General features: G+C 40.6%; 2 protein-coding genes across 2 annotated transcripts in view; one reads left to right on the top strand and one right to left on the bottom strand.

Moving 5' to 3' along the window:
- Nucleotides 1-992: 992 nt before the first annotated feature.
- The window catches only part of tafa4b (TAFA chemokine like family member 4b), an 85,170-nt gene continuing 67,771 nt past the window's right edge, over nt 993-18,391 (bottom strand). The window contains exon 6 of the mRNA XM_067431190.1: nt 993-2,024. Coding sequence (XP_067287291.1) covers nt 2,013-2,024 — 12 coding nt within the window. The 3' untranslated portion in view covers nt 993-2,012. The remainder of the gene's footprint in view (nt 2,025-18,391) is intronic.
- Nucleotides 7,860-9,777, top strand: LOC137058082 (uncharacterized). The gene is made up of 6 exons (XM_067431243.1): nt 7,860-8,153; nt 8,226-8,345; nt 8,413-8,531; nt 8,632-8,779; nt 8,854-8,972; nt 9,040-9,777. The coding sequence occupies exons 1-6, from the start codon at nt 7,937-7,939 to the stop codon at nt 9,592-9,594; spliced, it is 1,278 nt and encodes a 425-aa protein (XP_067287344.1). The 5' UTR covers nt 7,860-7,936; the 3' UTR covers nt 9,595-9,777.

An 18,391-nucleotide genomic window follows, 5' to 3' on the forward strand; every position in this document is an offset into this window, starting at 1 on the left:
GCTCACAAAGCAGACGGCTGGAGTCTGAAGGGGCTTTGAAGCCTGGAAGACGTCTGGGCAGGCCCAGGGCGAGCCTAGCGTACAGGGCTGTCTTGAAGAGAGAAAACCTCATTCAACACTTCACAAGCCACCAGAGCCCTAAGAAAGACATACAGAGATAAAGACACAATGGGCAGCGTCTTTTCTGCAAGTTCGATCCAACCCTAAAAAAAAGGTAAAGCTCAGCAAGAGCGAATAAAAGGGCCGATTAGAGTTCAGAAATCAAATTTAGGTTAAGTTGTGCAGTCTGTGGAGGAACTCATTGAGATTAGAAAACCAGTGATGAATAGCGGAGCTGATTCTATTTCAAACTTTATTACATTGCAGTATTGGGCATGAGTTATGCCTCTTCACATCGGAGCTTATCTTTAAACATGTTCATAATCTCAGTCAGCACATTGCTAACCTGTTTTCAGAACTTCACAGAGTACTTTTGAGAGCTTCACAGTTAAACCAAAAAAAAAAAAAAAAGTTTAAAAACCTTGTTTAAAAAAGCACTAAATAACTTTCTGGTTATGTTTCACTGGCATACAACAATGGCCTTGGACTTTATTCTGACACCTAGTGGCATGGATGTACTGTAGCGTTACGCACATTTTTTAAAAAGTTTTTTTTATGCAGATGTATTTGGCACCCTGTTATTAGTTTCTTCTAAACCCAACAGTGTCTGGTAATTGGGGGTTGCTAGTAGGTATGTTAAACTTGAATCGGCACTGCACAGACTGATCGTGTGTATAACATCAAAGTATGTTGAATGTTCGCCGGTTCCAGCCTTCTTCTTTCCATAACAACGAACTTTGTTACACACTGTGAGACCAATTAGAGAGCAGATGGCTCTGTGTGTTTTCGAATCACTCTTGCGGAACTTTATTGTCATACACACCTTGAATCATTTTTTTTAGCAGGTCATGTGATCTTGATATAACAGTTCCCAATGAGAGTCTGATGCATCATCATTTTAAACATATTTGTCAGTTTTATTCATTTATTTGGATGTAATTTAAAAACTGTATTTAAGTGGTTTGTAGATCTTTTTACAGAGTACCATAGATGTTTTTAGCCAGCTGTCAGTTTTTAACGTTTTTTTTTTTTTGGAGGGAATTGCATCTGTAAAGCTCACATTACGTAACATTTTTTACAGCAAGGAAGAGCTGTACTCTTACTGTTTACCATTGTTTTACTGATGTCTACATCACTTGCATTTCTACTTTGCATTTGTGGAAGGAAGCTTTATAAATGTTTCTTTCTTGTACTCCATCTTACACCAACAGTAAAAGACTAGAAAACGGAAAATGTCTCCATATAATCTTATATAGTGCAACAACAACAAAAATCGCCCATGAATTTTTAATTTGTTATTATGATCCTACTCAGCGACCCTAATTAGAAGTGCAAAATGACTTAAAGGAAACATTTTCAGGGTAATGACTTGACCCACAGGAGCAAATTGACAATATTTTGTGAATCACACATTCAAAGCAATCCCCTCCCTACTCATGAATATAAAGTTTGCTGTGTGCTGGAAAGCGGATAAACAGTTTAAACTACTGTCTCATCATCATCAACCTGACTAACACACAGACACACAGACACACAAGCTCCCAGGCAGGTCTGAACTGTCCACAGTTTTTCCTTCAAGTCCCACATACCTCTCTCACACATGCACACACATACACACAAGAGAGCTGAAGGAAATCCAGAAATTCACTTTCAGTTGATGGATCCAGTCTCTCACATGAGCACCTGTGTGTCCAGCAACTTCAGTGGAAACCTCAGGTTTATATAGCGGTCCTTGTTCATCCTTATATCTTCTGTCAAAACAAGGTAGCCATCTACTGTCTACAATAATTTTGTCCATCTTTCGCTTGTAGTGAATCCTCCATAATGTCAGTGTCTTAAACAAGATGGTCTCCTTTTCCATTAGGGGTTGTTGAGGAGTCTTGTTGCTCCTCCTTAAGGCAGCCATGTTCTTGCTATCGTGTGACCTACGAATAAAAAGAAACTTATATTAAGGAACACTATGGCACAATCACTAGAATGGCAAAACTTTTTAGATTTTAGATCTTTGAGGCTTATTCTCACCAACAAAAATAAATCAATCGTATTGCCTTTTTAAAATATATCTAAACATTTTAAAAACATTAAAGAATTTAACAAACAAAAAAAAGAACTTGTTTTCAGATAATGTTCCTTGAATATATTATATTGCCAAAAGTTTTGGGACACCTGTCTTTACATGCACATGAACTTTAATGACATTCCATTCTTAATCCGTAGGGTTTAATATGGTGTTGGTCCACCCTTTGCAGCTATAACAGCTTCAACTCTTCTGGAAAGGCTTTCCACAAGGTTTAGGAGTGTGTTTAGATGCACTGATGTTTTTCTTTATTCAGCAGTGTCTTCTCTTCTGTGTTCCTCCAAAAAGATTAAAACAGTTCATGAATCAGGGTATCGATCAATGATTCGGGTCACCAATGTCACGTGATTTTAGCAGTTCAGATCGCGTCAAACTCCCAAACTGCTGAAATCACGTGACATTGGTGACCCGAATCTTTGATCAATTCACTGAATAATGAACCATTTGATTCTTTTTGGAAGAAAACCGAAGAGAAGACAATGTTGAATAAAGTTATTTTTGGACCAAAATGTATTTTCGATGCTTCAAGAGATTCTAATTAACTAACTGATGTTACATATGGACTACTTTGATGATGATTTTATTAGCTTTCTGGACATGGACAGTATAGTGTGCATAGACTGCATATGCTCTGTGACTAAAATATAAAATATCTTAAACTGTGTTCTGAAGATGAATGGATGTCTTACGGGTGTGGAACGACATTAGGGTGTGTTAACCTAACAGGTGAGTCATTAATGACATCAATTTCACTTTTGAGTGAACTAACCCTTAAGTGAGTGATGCATTACAGGTGCAATTGGTGATCTAGGAAATGCTAACTTTAGCCTGTTAGCATTCAGACAGAATGCAATGGTTGAAAGAACACTTTATGGTTCTACACCTCCCACAGACGATATATATTTATAAAAATACAGCTAGACCACTTAACATTTAGTGTTTGCTATAAGAATAAGATGAGAACCAGCATAACAAAAAAAATCTGTAGAGAATCACCTATTGCACCTTTAATGGTTCAAAAAAGAGTGTTTGTTTTTGCTTTGTAAGAGTTTCTGTGTCGCACACATTCTCTTCAATAGATCCTGAGTCTTCGACACAAATGCAATTCATCCACTCTGAGTGTAACCAGTCTTTACGGCCCTAGAATCAATCAAACAGCTTATAAAAATGCCACAAAAAAACCCTCAAAAGTGCCAGGGCCATGCACAGGGGGTGGCCCAGTGGCTAGAGCCACTGCCCTTCTGCCCTCATCGTCTAAGGTGGCCCTCTTGTCCTCCTCTTGTCCCCTTCCCTACCTCATGCCCAAATTATTGGAGGATTCCCATAAAAGTGTTGTATATACACTAAAAAAAATATTTAGCAAAGTTTGTAATATTTTCTGCTTTTGATCAATAAAATAATGAATTATTGTTCAATAAATATTAAAATGTTAATATAAAAATATATTTTAAAAAATACAGAATTTAAAGATTCTGGTAACTAATTCATATTCGTATTTAAATTTTCTGTTAATTATTATAATCTTATTTCATTTTTTATTTGTCAGGCCTATTTGCTAAGATGTAAATTGTATTTGTTTGCAATTTTATTTACAATCCATGTTCTGCTGTAATACCAAATAAAAACATTTTAACACAAGATTCTGAAAGCATTGAATGAGATAATAATACTTAGTAGCCTAACAAATAATTATATTGTTTAACTATATTTAAAATATATATTTAAAAAAGACACCCCACACACTTTTACATAATCTGCCCTTCTTGAAAAACTGTTGCTTTATTTACTTTGAATAAAACTGAAAATATTTAACAATTATTCTAATTTGCTACATAAATCTACAACATTTCATTAAATATGATATCAAATTAGGGCAGAATCAACTTTTTTCTAAGCATAATTACAACAACATAAATTGAATTAGCATTTAAGCCAAACAAATGTGTTTACAATATGGTTGTCCTTTTTTTTTTTTGGTTTGGCCACTGCTTCTCAAAATGTCTGTGCATGGCCCTAGTTAAAGGTATCCTAATGTCTACTTCTACTTTATTACTTAAACGAATCAAGAGCAAAATAATAATATAAATGTGTGTATAAAAGATACAGGTGTTTGACCTGTTTTAAAATTGTATTACATCTTTGTTTCTGAAATGCACCCTTCTGGTGGGATCAAAAAATATATATTTTATTTTTTAATCAAAGCTCTCTCAGACACACTGATTTTGCCCAAAGTCTGGGGACATTTAGGTTTCAAACGCACATAAATGTTAATCCTGGCTGCAAGAAAAATAAATGTTAGTTGTGAATTCAGAATGAATGAAAAATACCATCACAGTCTAGACATGTGTATTTGGTTGTAGTAAAATAATGCGTACATGCGTATTTCTTTACAAAGTGAAATCGCCAACTACTTGTCCAACTACTTGTCTACTTGCATAATACAGTGTTATTGTTTTCATGGATCTTTTTGAACGGGGATTGCTTTGATAACGTTGTGATCTGTACAAAGAAAAAACGTTTCCGCTTTTAGTACATCATTGTCATGTAATCGTACTCTGAGGGTGCTTCCCAATTTTTATTTGTGCATCCTCGTTTCCTTTCCTAGCTTTCTTTCCTCACGCCTTAGCTCCACCCCTTCAGGATCCAAGGGAAGGACGCAAGGAAAAGATGCAAGGACAGAGGAATTGAATCAAGTAAAATGATATATCCTCGCTCTCTTTAACGTCACTGAACAGATTTCGTTCAAGAAAATACTCAGATAAACTTACACTGAATGTGTACATTCAAAACACACCTTGAAGAATTTTCAAGAGAATACATTATGATATACACATTGGAAATGAAAGATAAACACCTTTTCCACCATGTCCTACAAATTACAAATTTAAAACGGGTGTGCTGTTCACCTAGAAATCTAGACGCACCCTAGCGGCAGCAAATCTAATATTCCGCGAGTATCGTCTAGCAACTTTCAATACACGTCTGAGCTTTAAAAACCAAACCCTGGTCAGGCCAATCACATTGGCCCTCATTTATCAAAAGTGCGTACACCAAATTTCCAGCGTACACCTTGCGTACACCCAAACCCACGGTGACTTTGAGATTTATCAATATGGACGTTGGCGTACGACACGCTCAAATCCTACGCCAACTCAGGAGGTGGTGTACGCACGTTTGAGAAAAACAATTCCTAAGACCATAAAACGCACTGAATAAAGATCTGCTATATTATGACCCACTGTAAAAAACAAAAACAACATAGTAATTATAAACTTAGGTGTTTATTTTTGTGCAACATATTCAATGTTTAATTTGTGTGACTATAGGCTACTAAAGCATTTGAGGCATGTATTCCTCCAGTTGCGAGTCTGTACGGCAGCTGACCACGGACTGGGACTGAATAATTCAGACTGACAAAATAATAAAAATTACATTCTTCTTCTTTTAAATATTAATAAAATAAATAATAACGACATTCTTCTTCTAAATAACAATAAGCGTCATTAATAATAAAAATCATAAAAATATAATAAAAAGAATCTTACAAATTGTCATGCAATTATTAATGTGAATGAATGGTAGGCTACTCCACATCACATCATCATATCGTACACCCCAATACATGTGCCGTGATACGAAATTAAATGCTAATTGTTTCAAAACATGTGCTGTAAAATAATGCACTGTGAGGTAGGCATAATTTATCATCCAAACAGCTTTAAACTGCTGGAATGCGCTTCTTAACCTCCACACTATTAACAGTACTCGTAATTTGGGTCCATATTCGTTTGATTTTTGGGTGCCTTTAATCCCACTCTTTAAACTCCCAAATAAAACAATTTCACTTTTTTCCACTTCCCTGGTAATTGTCTCGATGGGCGCGTCTCAATCATCTCACTAGTTCAATAGACAGGGCACTGATCAGGGAGTCAACCCATTGACTTCTGTCCTAATCAGTGCCCTGACTAGTGGACTAGTAAGATGATTGAGACGCGCCCGATCTCCACGTTGGAGAAGTTTCGCTTCTTTGCCGTCTTCTGTTTGTCCATGGCGTAAAATGAGGGCAAGGGGGAGGCAGAGACTTGAATATATAGGGCCGTGTTATTCTAATGACGATCGGTTTCATCCACGGCATTTATCAAGAGCAGGTATTGCGTACACCTGGATTGCAGAGGTGCGCACAGTTTCATAAATCAGGCGGTGAGAGGAGCGTAAGCATAATCTTACGCCAACATATACGCCCATTTCCACGCAAGATTGATAAATGAGGGCCATTGTGTATAGAGTCAGTGGGCTTGGCTTAACATAATGATGGCCTAGTTGCGCTTGTGTGTTACTAGTAAACACAAAAACTGGCGAACGGCGGTCTTTCGAATCAGCTTTGACTGCGACTCTGGAAGACTTGGAGTTGAGCTTTTCTCTGAGAAAAGAACAAAGAACGGCACTGAAGTTTTCTTTAAAAGGGAGATTGAGCCATGTCAATGGTGAGTTTCCAGACCAAACATCTTGATGTGGGTCTGGCTTGTCAGGCTACTGTTCACTGACCTCCCTATAAAGCCTGGATTGTATGATTTAACCCAAAAGAAAACCGAACTGGTGGGAGGAAGAAGCATTACTGCTCACTGAATTAGTCGAACAGCGGAAACATGTTATAAAAGGCAGTTCAGCCCAACATTAACCAGCGCTGACAAAGATGAAGCCTGCTCTGATCAAACAATACTGTTTGATGAACTGCTCATCAACAAACATTTTAAAACCATTCTTCCGCTCCTGAAAGATTCACATCTCTGTCTCCTCAGTGCCATCACAAGCCCCTACCAGCAACTCCTAACCACTTGAGACCTCTCAAACCCTCTTAAAATAACTGGGAGAGTAACAGTGATTCTTAGCTTTAGGACATTTGATAACTTTATTTTATACTTAAGTTTGAAAGTAGGAGTAAATTTCATGAATTTTCAGCACTTAAGACCAAGGCCACATTTACACATAGCCGGGTATTTATACAAACTAATATTTCCCCCACTCCATTTTCAAAAATAACATTGTGCACACAACGTTGACAACAATGAATAGCACAAGCGACTTCCTGTTTCCTTTAAAACAACAGACATGGCGCAAGGTTCCTTTATGTACAGCAGTTGCGTTTGCAAATGCAAACAGGTCAAAAGCGTTTGCACAAAAGTAAAAAAAACAAACTCTAAACATAGGGCACTCACATGACATAAGCATTTTCTGGCGCATAATGTGACGTTTGAGAACCTAAAACCCTGTTTCTGCCAGTTGACATGGCAACACATAACCAGCGTTTTCAGAAATCTCCACTTTGGCCGGAGTTTTTAGAAATATTTGTTTTCAGGAATATAAGCGGCGTTTTCTTGTAAATAACAGGGCAAAACGGAGGGAAATGTCTGCGTTTTCCCATCGTGTAAATGGGGCCAAAAATTGCACTTTAAGAAACTTGATAAATACGGGCCCTGAGGAGCAAGGAAACGAAGAGGGATATTGAGAAGCACCCTAAGTATCCACTCAAGAGTATGCGATTCTGCACACAGCCCTTGTGCTAACTCTCAGTTTAATGAGGCACAGGTGAAAACAACAATCTGATTGAGGAATATATTTGATTGGTCTGCCAGTATCAGCGAGTGAGTCAAAACTGAGTACAAATAGCACAGTGAGTGTCATTAAGCTGGTCAACTTGTGTAGTTACGGTGCTTTCAATAATATTTTTTGCAGTTGTTTGGGTAGGACATCAAGCTCACCATGCCTTGGACAAAGGGCATCTTGCATTTAATAATGGCTGTGATAATGTTAAGTTCTTTGAGTGCTGGCCTTGAGGCCTTTTCTGAAATGGGTGATGCTTCTTATGGAGCGGTCTCTGAAAGCACAATCCGGTTTGGCAAACTTTTAATTGGTGCTCAAGGTGCAGTATCTGATCTGAGATCAGCAGAACAGTCTCATGAATACCAGTCAAATGAAGGTAATTAGAGATCCTAATTTAAAGTACCTAGTTTTAAATGGGAACTACAACTTAATTTGAATTCTTTTAAAGATCGGTTCCACCTTGCTAAAGCTAAGCTGCAACGCCTGGGTTCTTCTGTGCACTGTGCAAATGATTCAATGACCTTGCGCATTCCAGGATTAAGGATGCCGCGTTTTCTGGTGGATCGAGGTAAGCTGTTTTAGTTTTTTTTGTTGTTTTTTTTCCTTCCTTTTTACTCTTGTTTGTTTTTTTGCAGGAGACCAGTCACCAGTGCCTTTGTCTGAAATGCCAGCCAGCTGTGGTTTCTCACTGAAGCGAGTACGTCGAGATATCTCTCTTGTTGCTCCATACCATGGCTGTCATGTCAGACAACAGGTTAGTGTGCATGCTAAATATGTGTGCTGTAACTCTGCTCCAACTAAGTGAAGCCTTGCACAATATCCCCCCCCCCCCCCTCCTAAAAATCTCCTAACAGGGTGGAAGTTATGTTCTGCCACTTGTTGTTATGGGGGCTCCAGTGCAAATGTCTTGTCCCATGAGTCCTCGCCTCCCTACAGTCTCCTGCTACCCTTCTGGCATGATCATCTCACTTGATGTTGGAGCAGGTGATGTCAAAGTTAAAGGCAAGTCACTTAATTATTTGAATTCAATCTAAGTTAAGAGGTATATGTGAGCTTGACACTAGTTTTCCTTTTAGTTGCTGGATCATGGCAGCCTCTGCTTCTAGTACGTTCTATATGCTCACTCACATTGGAGTCTATTGGTGGTTCACTGGTTGTCACTGTGCCGTTCACAGGAAGCTGTTGGGAAACTGAGGTATGATTATTTGAGTGCACTGGTCTTATTCAACATGTATGCTATTAATGGTTCATGTCTTCCTCAGGGTGCGTCCATGATGCTCCCTCTGTTGTATGGTGACAGGGAAGTGATTCTTGCTTGTCCTGTGATGCAACCAACGCTGACCCCAACAACCACTTCAGCAACAACCATTGCCTCTACTGTTTCTGTGGCCCAGGACCTAATTCACAGTCAACAAATGTTTTACCCTTTCCCGATTGGGAGCCCCTGGTGGCATCCACACTATCATGGTGTTCCTCCTACTGTGCCACCTACAACGACGACACCGACAACGACTTCTCAAGCCCCTGGCCAACAAATGTTCCAGCATATGTATCCCATGTTTTATCCACATTACTTTTCTAAAGGTTTCCCAGGAGCACCACAGCCTCATCTGCCTAGGTACCCAATGTTTCATCCCTACATGTACCACGTCAAGAACCCATTTGTAACCACTACACCTGCTACAACAACAACTTCCACAACCACTGCTGCCCCGTTTAACCCATTCACAGGTTATCCAATGTACCCAAAGTTTTATGGCCCTCAACCTTTTGTACCTCCTGGGTTTAAATACCCCTTTATGTCCCAGTATCCATGAGTCTGTCCCCCGCAGCCCCAAATCTGTCTTCTCTTGCTTGTCACACTCGATCTACAGGTTTCGCCAACAAGTGAGGAGTCCCTTTGGCGGATTCCCTGACTTGCTACTGGACACTGGAAAAGTCATGAGGATGCTTTTTCCTTTGGAGCTTAAGCCTAATAAAACTCAATGAGACCAATTGTAGCTCTTGTTTTTCTTGTATGACTTCCTAGTTTCCTAATTACTCTGGGTTGTCCCTCCAGCAGGACCCCACTAAGGTTGTGTTCCCCAAAAGCTTAAACGGTGTCAGGCACGTGCTGCTGTGCATCCTAGGTGTTCTCTTCAAATCTATGGCAAAGTGACATTTGCTTTTTCTGCATTTCAAATCCATATACTGGGACTTTCAGCACTATTGAGACTTAACTGCAACTCTTTGCTCAATGCAGTTTAAGCTCCCAATTGTAGTATGTACTTAATTTTGTTGATCATAACCATGTAAACCTTATTTGTATTACTGCTCTGACCCAAAATATGCATGTTTCTTGGTGTTTGCAACTTCATGACTGAACTGACGTTACTCATGAATTGCTGTATGTCTGCACGTGCGCACTTTAGTCAGAGCAGTAATGTGATTTACAGGGTTTACAAACCTTATTGTTTAATTTCATTGTCTGCCACTTTTTTATTTATGGTTACCTTGAGCTTTGTTGCATTAGTTTGTAGTATTGCATTTACTCAAGGTGAAGTTTAAACACTATTGCATTGAGGCATCATGTAAACATTCACAGTGATTACATTTACATGTGCACCAAATATGTAATCAAGTAATGTCTTAATCGCAGTAAGATTTTTACATGACATTAACAAAACTAATTACAATTTTCATTCAGATTATTCGCTAATCGGTATGGTTATCCCACACTTAGTTAGGCATGCAGTATGCATGTTACTGGCCTTTTTTTTTTAATTCTCAAAATAAATGTAAAACACTGAACATGTCAAAGTGTTTTTTGACGTATTCAGATCTAAGTGGTTTCTGTTGTGAATGTGTAAATGCACTCCCTGACAGCAGATGGGGTTTTTGATTTGATTGCAGATCAAACAGGGTTCGATGGAAACTCACCATCTAATCATATTTGTTCTGCATTTTCTCTCCATAACTCCTTATGGAGATTGTTGTAGTACCCGTGTCGTTTGTCCTCAAGTTTTTTGTGTTCAGACACCAAAGAGACCAGCAGCTCTACATTCTTCTTGCCTTGTTGCATCTACTTCCTCTTCTTTGTCTTCTTGGGTATCTGTGTGCTCAGCAGGAGGGTTTTGTGCTTAAGCACCACCAACTCGTGTTTTACTGCTTCAGCGCCTTCTACGCAGTTCCAGGCACGTGAATAAAGCACCAATCTCTTTGGTTGGGCAGTTTTTAACACGCTGTGCCAAACCAAAAAGCAAACCAAGTTTTTTTTTTATTAGTTTAATTGTCTGCCATTTTGTGCATCTGTGTGCACACTCAAAGTGGCACCCTTTGTTTACTCACAAGGCATTAAATGTCTGCAATAAATACTCGTGTTGTGTGAAGAAAACATGTAAATGAATGTGAAGTGAACAGAGGTGTCAAGTAACGAAGTACAAATACTTCGTTACCTTAAGTAGAAATTCTGTGTATCTATACTTTACTGGAGTAATTATTTTTCTGCCTACTTTTTACTTCTACTCCTTACATTTTCACGCAATTATCTGTACTTTCTACTCCTTACTTTTTAAAAATAGCCTCGTTACTCTTCTTTCATTTCATCTTGTTTAAAAAAAACTCTGCAGATAAATCGCGTCATCCTGATAGTGTGAATTTGATTGTGGTTGGATGAGAAGTGTAAACATATACCATTCCAACACCCTATTGGTTACTACGCGATCCATCGAGCCTGCACATGACTCAAAGCACAAATCACACACGGTGTTGACAGATTGGGCGGGTTCCAGCGCACGAGCACGCACTTTCAGTCAATCAGCGATCAGCAGACAGACGCGCTCATTCATGACAGCCAGGTTTTTAGCGCGATAACTCGTTGTAGATGTATATTCAAGTGATCGCTATGCTAAAGAGGCATACATACAGTATATATATATACACAAGCCGTTTCTACAGTAAGGAGCGGTAGAGTGAACAAACTCTCAAACTTGGATTACACTGTGACTCGAAGACTCTTTATAAGTATAATCATGATTCCTGTCATAATATACACACTCAGGACATCTGCAACTAGCAACCCCAACAGCTGCTGAAAGAGGTTTGAATCAATGATGAATCAGTTTTGACTGGACTAAGTGCATGTCCTATGAACTTCACAAGGGTAGGCCTACTGTAGTTTTGTCAGAGTAAAGCTAAGCGCATTGTTGTTATTTTTTTGTCGGCGGATTATTGTACAGTATCAATGAATTACACATTTTGGGTGTGGTGTGTTTTAACGTGTGAAATGCCTGTTAATTATGTGCTTTTTCCGATCTCTTATATTGGGCACTGTTTGCACTTAAAGTGGCTTCTTCAATAAAATATCATCACATTATTTTGGCAGTTTTGGTGACTTTTGAGCCCTGCACAGGCCCTGCACAATCCTTCTTATGACACACTCCTGCAGTCATTAAAATAGTTCAGCTTTATTTGTAATGTCCAAGTAGTTATATTTCGTTTAGTTTCTTTATTAAAGTTAATTTAGATTTTTTTTTTGGATAATTTGTTTGTTTGTTAATTTTTTTTAAAGTGACAACCAAGCAGTCAGCGGCTGACAGTGGGTATGAGGTTAGGGGTGTAAAAAAAGTCAGGGCCCGTAGGGCTCTAAAGCGTCGACTCAATCTGGCAACACTGATCACACATGTAGCCTACATTTACATTCCGATAAAGGTTATTCATTACTTATAGGCAACTAGTCATCATATCTTCCGCTTCAGGAAACATGTTAATGCTCAGCGGTACACATATGGTATATGTCCATTGTACTAAAATGCATTAATTTTCAATGGGTATATATGCGGCTGAAACAGGTAGCCAGTGCATCCCACATTTTTTCAACATTAACATCTTAATATAACATTATAGTCATTATGGCCTTTAGAAAAAAGTTTTTTGAGGAGGTGGGGTAGAGCACTATAGGCCCCTGTGGTGTGGCCTAAGCTTTTGTCTTTAATAGCATTTTTTTCCTTACATTACTTTTACTTTTATACTTTAAGTAGTTTTGAAAACCAGTACTTTTACACTTTTACTTAAGTAAAAAGCTTGAGTTGATACTTCAACTTCTACAGAAGTATTTTTAAACCCTAGTATCTATACTTCCACTTGAGTAATGTATGCGAGTACTTTTGACACCTCTGGAAGTGAATGTAAACGGACTTATAGTGTTGATTTTTGATCCAGACCATAATTTTTGTTTGAGACCAAGTGTCTGAAAAGTGAAACCAAAGCATCTAGATAGCCCACAGCAGAGGCATAGAAAAGCGGTTGGTCCCAGTATAGGTCATAAACCCCACCCTCTAATGCAGGGGTCCTAGAGGGCCGCTGTCCTGCAGAGTTTAGCTCCAACCCCAATCAAACACACCTGAAACAGCTCATTAATGCCTTTATAGGACCTAGTTATACATTGATTAGGTGTTTCAGGTGTGTTTAATTGGGGTTGGAGCTAAACTCTGCAGGACAGCAGCCCTCCAGGACCGAGTCTGGGGACCCCTGCTCTAATGTAATGGGATGTTAGACATTCTAACCAATGAAATTATACTTCAAATATTTTTAAAGATGGATTCTGCCATGTTAGGTAGTTATTACGTATTAAGTTTTCAAATAAGTTCTGAGAGTGTTCTCGTATTGCATAAGTAGGCTTATGCTTATGGGAAAACTCATTTTCTCAATAATATTTAAGCCAAAATGTATCCTTACTTTTTATACATGTAAAACGCAGTGCAGCTGAACACGCGTGTGTTCAAGCCCATATTACAATATAGGATTTCAGATTAAATCTCCTTCAGTTTAGTTACCTTCGCTGACCTCCGGATTTGAGAAGTCACTGTTAAAAGGCCTTCAGTGAAACGAGCCACCTGCTTTGCAGTTCTGAGGATGCCGGTTTCCTGTCTTCACCGGACTCCGCCTTCTGTCTGCTGTTTCTACTGCACCATGCGGTGTGCTGCATACATACTGTATGTTCTTTTCTAAGCTGTCTTCTTTTCCGCTGCAACACACAAACTCACAAAAGAGCAGGCGTTGTTTCAAATGCCTCATGATTCCCTCTCTTCAGCTGGCTTCATCATTGTGTGTCATGTGACCACACTGAAGCTGCACTCTCTAAAGGGCAGCTCCACCGAGTGCAATGACATGGTGTTGTCGGCCCTACAGGCCTGGGAGGCCATCCTGGTATATCAGAATGGGTGTTGAACATAATAAAACGAGGTTACACTCTACAGTTTGCTCGTAGACCCCCACGCTTTGGTGCCATGGTAGAGACATCGGTGAGGAGCGACATGAGTCACTTGCCACTGGTGGTGAAAACTGTCCCCTTAGAAAGAAAGTCATGCTTTTACAGTCGCTACTTCCTCATTCCAGAAAAGGTTGGCGTAATGTAGAAATTACAGAGCGCTGAATGTTGACAACAAAACAAATCCTCATGCAAACTCACCCAGGGGACTGGTTTGTCACAGTGGATCTGAAAGAAGCTTACGTTCACATTCGGATAGCACCCCTGCCACAGACCATTCTTGTGGTTCACCTTTGAGGGTCAGGCTTATCAATACACAGTCCTACCATTCAGACTATCTCTAGCACCCCACACATAATATTTCTTTTCTGGGAACAGACCCTACATCTTTTCTACGTCATAGAACGTGTGCTCACTATCAAGCGCCTAGCAGCATCATTCAAAGCACTTACACTCCTCTCAAACATTTTCAGAGGATGTTAGGCCTCATGGCCTCAGCATCAGCAAAACTCAGAACGGGGTCTACTGTACATGTCCCCTTCAGCACTGGTTAAAACCTTGCTTCCCAGCTCACGTGTGGTGATCAGACCACTTATGCATTAAAGTGAACCATGGCTTTATCAAGGTTCTGGCTCCTTGGAAAGCAGCCAACTGGTACCGGTCTGGCGTGAGTATGGGCATTGGCTTGAAGTAAAACGTGATCTCAACAGATGCATCCAACCTAGGGTGGGGGTGCCCTGCACAAAGGCCTTTGGTCAAGCTCGAAGAGGCAGCTGCACATAAACTGTCCAGAGATGAGAGTGGTCGATCTGTTGCTAGGAGCTTTCCTCCCATACATAAAGGCTCACCATGGTCTGAATAGACAACATGTCAGTTGTATCCAGTGGTATCCTATGTATATCGCCACGGTGGACTCAGGTCAAGTAACCTGCTACACCATGGCCAAACGCCTCTTTTTATGGGCTCAGCACAACCTGCGCTTACTAAGGGCAGTGCATATGCCAGGCATTCTGAACCAGGGCCCAGATATGTTATCCAGAGACAAAATTCCCCCCAAGGGACTGGTCTCTTCACCCACAAATGGTTCAGTTAATTTGGAGCATCTTTGGCAAGGCAAAGGTTGATCTCATCGGCTCAGAAGACAATGCTCATTGCTCAGCATTTTTCTTGAAGAGATTTTGTCTACGATTGCGAGGTTAACTCAGGCCATCAAACAGATCAGGGAGAGCAAGTGTGCAGTGCTTCTAATAGCCCCTCTTTGAAGGAACCAACTATGGTTCTCCGAGTTGACTCAGCTGCTAGAAACAACCCTGTGGCTGATACCGCTGAGGAGCCACTTTCCATGCTTAAAGTTTATGTGGTGGCCATAGCATTATTTCACGCTCATGCGGCCAGTCACTGGGGGGAAGTGACATAATCATGCACTTCCTCAGAGGAGCTAGGAGGCTGAACCCGCCTTGACCCCCATCGGTTCCTATATAGGACCTTTCCACGTTCCTGAAGGCCATGAAAGGTGCCCCATTTGAATCACTTCAGTCTTTGAGCCTGAAGAACTGTTCGATGAAAACTGCTCTCTTCCTGGCACTAGCTTCAGTCAAGCAAATTGGTGATTTACATGTGCTCTCGGTGAGCATTCCCTGCCTTGAGTTTGGACCTAATGACTCCAGAGTGGTCCTCAAACCAAGACACGGTTATGGGGCAAAGTTTTTAAGAAAACACAGCATTTTAAATTGGGTTCCCATAAGCGTAAGCTAACTTATACTATGCGAGAGTACTCTCAAAAGGGAATTACTCAGTTACTAACCTAACCTCGGTTCTTTGAGAGAAGGGAACGAGTATTGTGTAACCTGCCAAGCTATTGTGCTTAGATCAGGTGGTCACTTCAGTTGATTTATCCTAACATCATATGGCGTAACATGGGCTTTTATAGTCGTAGGCCACCCACATTCTGGCAGGGTCACGCGCTATGGCGGGAATTGACCTGATTTTTCACCGCACACCTCAGCTGCCTCGCCATAGGTTTGTGCAGTTGCATTTTACATATACAAATTAAGGAAAATATTTGGCTTCAATATTCTCTAGGAAATTAGTTTTTCCATAAGCGTAAAATAATTTAAGCAAAAGACGTTTCCGTCTCTCAGGGAACTGAGGTTACGTTAGTAACCGAGTCATTTTAGTTAGTTATATGATGCTATAAAATCGGGAGTGGGGCATCATGATTGACAGCTTCTCTGAGTAAAGTAGTCACTGAGGCACCAGCTGATTTTTTATCAGGATTTTTCAAGAGGAGATTGGAGCTTGAACTTTAATATCTACATTTCCATAACTGTTTATGTCACACCGACATGAGCTGTTCTGCAGTAAACTCTGCAAACCGATTCTGCGGGAGTGTGGACAGGGCCTTGATACCGCTGCTTCATTTAAGTTCCTTGGGGAGCACAAAATCTCTTTTTTTACTTTACTGTACTGAAAGGGTTATAGACAGGGCCGTGCACAGGGGGGTGGCCCGGTGGCTATAGCCACTGCCCCCTTCTGCCCCCATTCGCTGAGGTGCCACTCTTGTCCCTCTCTTGTCCTCTTCCCTCCCTCACGCCCAAAGTATTGGAGGATTCCCATAAAAGTGTTGTGTTCCTCTAAAATCCACTAATTCTGTCAATCCACTCCATGTTTTCCCACTCGCTCTGCAGCATCACTTAACCGTGCGTTCACACCGCCGCCGGCGAGAGCGTCAAAATTCGCTCTTGCCGCCCTGACAACGACGCTGTAGAAAGCTCCGTGGACGTGCTGCCGCTCTGACGTAGATCGAATGTTTTTTCTTTTTTTAAACTGTATTTAAAGAGGCCGCAAATCAAACAAGCATGTTGATGGATATACTGACCACAAGTAGGGTATAAATTAACTTCATGAAATCGTTTAAATGTGAAAGTAAGAATTAATTGCACACCTGCTGAACAACGAGCGTTCTAGCGCCTATAAAATAGTGTTGCGCGACTTCTTAACAAATTACACATCACTATGAATGATCTTGTCATAAATGATAGGGAAACCCGCACAGCAATGATCAACCTTTCCTACAAATTGCTTGGGAACTAATGTGGTCGGAACCAAAGTTTACAGGCCTGCGTTCTCTGGATTTCTCTCAAGCGGAGCACTTCTACATTCTGACTGGTTGCCGCCTGTTGCCGCCGAACCGCGTCATAGCTCATTACCATAAAGTTGAGCTGATTTCAACTCTCCTCGACGCCCAAATCGTCCAAGACGCGCCGCGCCGCTCTCGCCGGAGCTCGCCGCCCGGCTCCCATTGAAAATGAATGACTTCCGGCCAGCTTGACGCTCTCGCCGCCGGCGGTGTGAACGCACAGTAAGGCTGCAACATACTCAGCAAGAATAGAGAAAAAAGTTCTTGCTCCTAGGGCTGCGAGAACAAAATGACGTCATTTTTTTCTCGCAGCCCTGGTTTGGGAGTTCTTGCAGCTTGTTCTCAATACATCGCCTGAGCAGAACTTTTTTCTTGCGGGTTTCCGAGAACTATTGTGTGATTGGTCAGACATTTAAAGTGGGCGTGGTTATTGCAGAGAAACGCAGATGATCGGCACCTGCTTTTCTCGTGAAGTATGAATGTACTGGCCTGAACGAACTTTGTTCTTGTTCTTGCCACCGTGAGAAAACGAACAAATTTCTTTGTTCTTGCAGAGTATGTTCCAAGCTTTACATTCTGTGGCAGTGGCTGCTCTCTGTGGACATTAAAGACAGTGGTTGACCTGCAGAATTAGTAATTTGGTAGTTTGTTTTTGTATTTTTGTTTGTAATATTTTGCTCCTGGGGGCGTATTACAGAAAGATCTTAACTTTAGAATCCTGTCTTATCTGTTTGGTAACCCTGGCAATTTGAGTTAGGACCAAATTTAGGACAAAGTCTATTACAGAATGACATTTCTTAAATGCATAATCCTATCTTAACTATGGATAGGAAATGGCTTTTACAGAAGCATAACTCCACAAAAAATCCTAAAAGTTGTCAGCAGTCTTCTCCATGATTGTGTAGCCTACAGAACTAGACTGAGAGACCATTTAAAGGCCTTTGCAGGTGTTTTAAGTTAATTAGCTGATTAGAGTGTGGCACCAGTTGTCTTCAAAGGAGGGAATGCACATGACGTCACTGATAGCTGGAGCGACTATGATTACGCCCCCGCTGAGTGGCAGAAAGACTGAGAGGCCGCGCTGGTTTACAGCATGAATGCAGTGAAAACACACAAAACCAGGCCCGGCACCTGAAGGTATGTCCGCTGACCCAATGGACATCGCTGTTCCGAGCTTGAGACGGACTTGATAATAGTGTGCAATTTTCTCAATCAAACCACCAACCTG

Source organism: Pseudorasbora parva, chromosome 22 (assembly GCF_024679245.1).
Source record: "Pseudorasbora parva isolate DD20220531a chromosome 22, ASM2467924v1, whole genome shotgun sequence".
NCBI lineage: Eukaryota > Metazoa > Chordata > Actinopteri > Cypriniformes > Gobionidae > Pseudorasbora > Pseudorasbora parva.

Excerpts from the sequence above, each read along its gene's own strand:
- LOC137058082 (XM_067431243.1), top strand. The coding sequence starts at position 7,937 with ATGCCTTGGACAAAGGGCATCTTGCATTTAATAATGGCTGTGATAATG. Across the intron at positions 8,154-8,225 it reads TGAATACCAGTCAAATGAAG|ATCGGTTCCACCTTGCTAAA; the intron begins GTAATTAGAGAT and ends ATTCTTTTAAAG. Across the intron at positions 8,532-8,631 it reads GCTGTCATGTCAGACAACAG|GGTGGAAGTTATGTTCTGCC; the intron begins GTTAGTGTGCAT and ends ATCTCCTAACAG.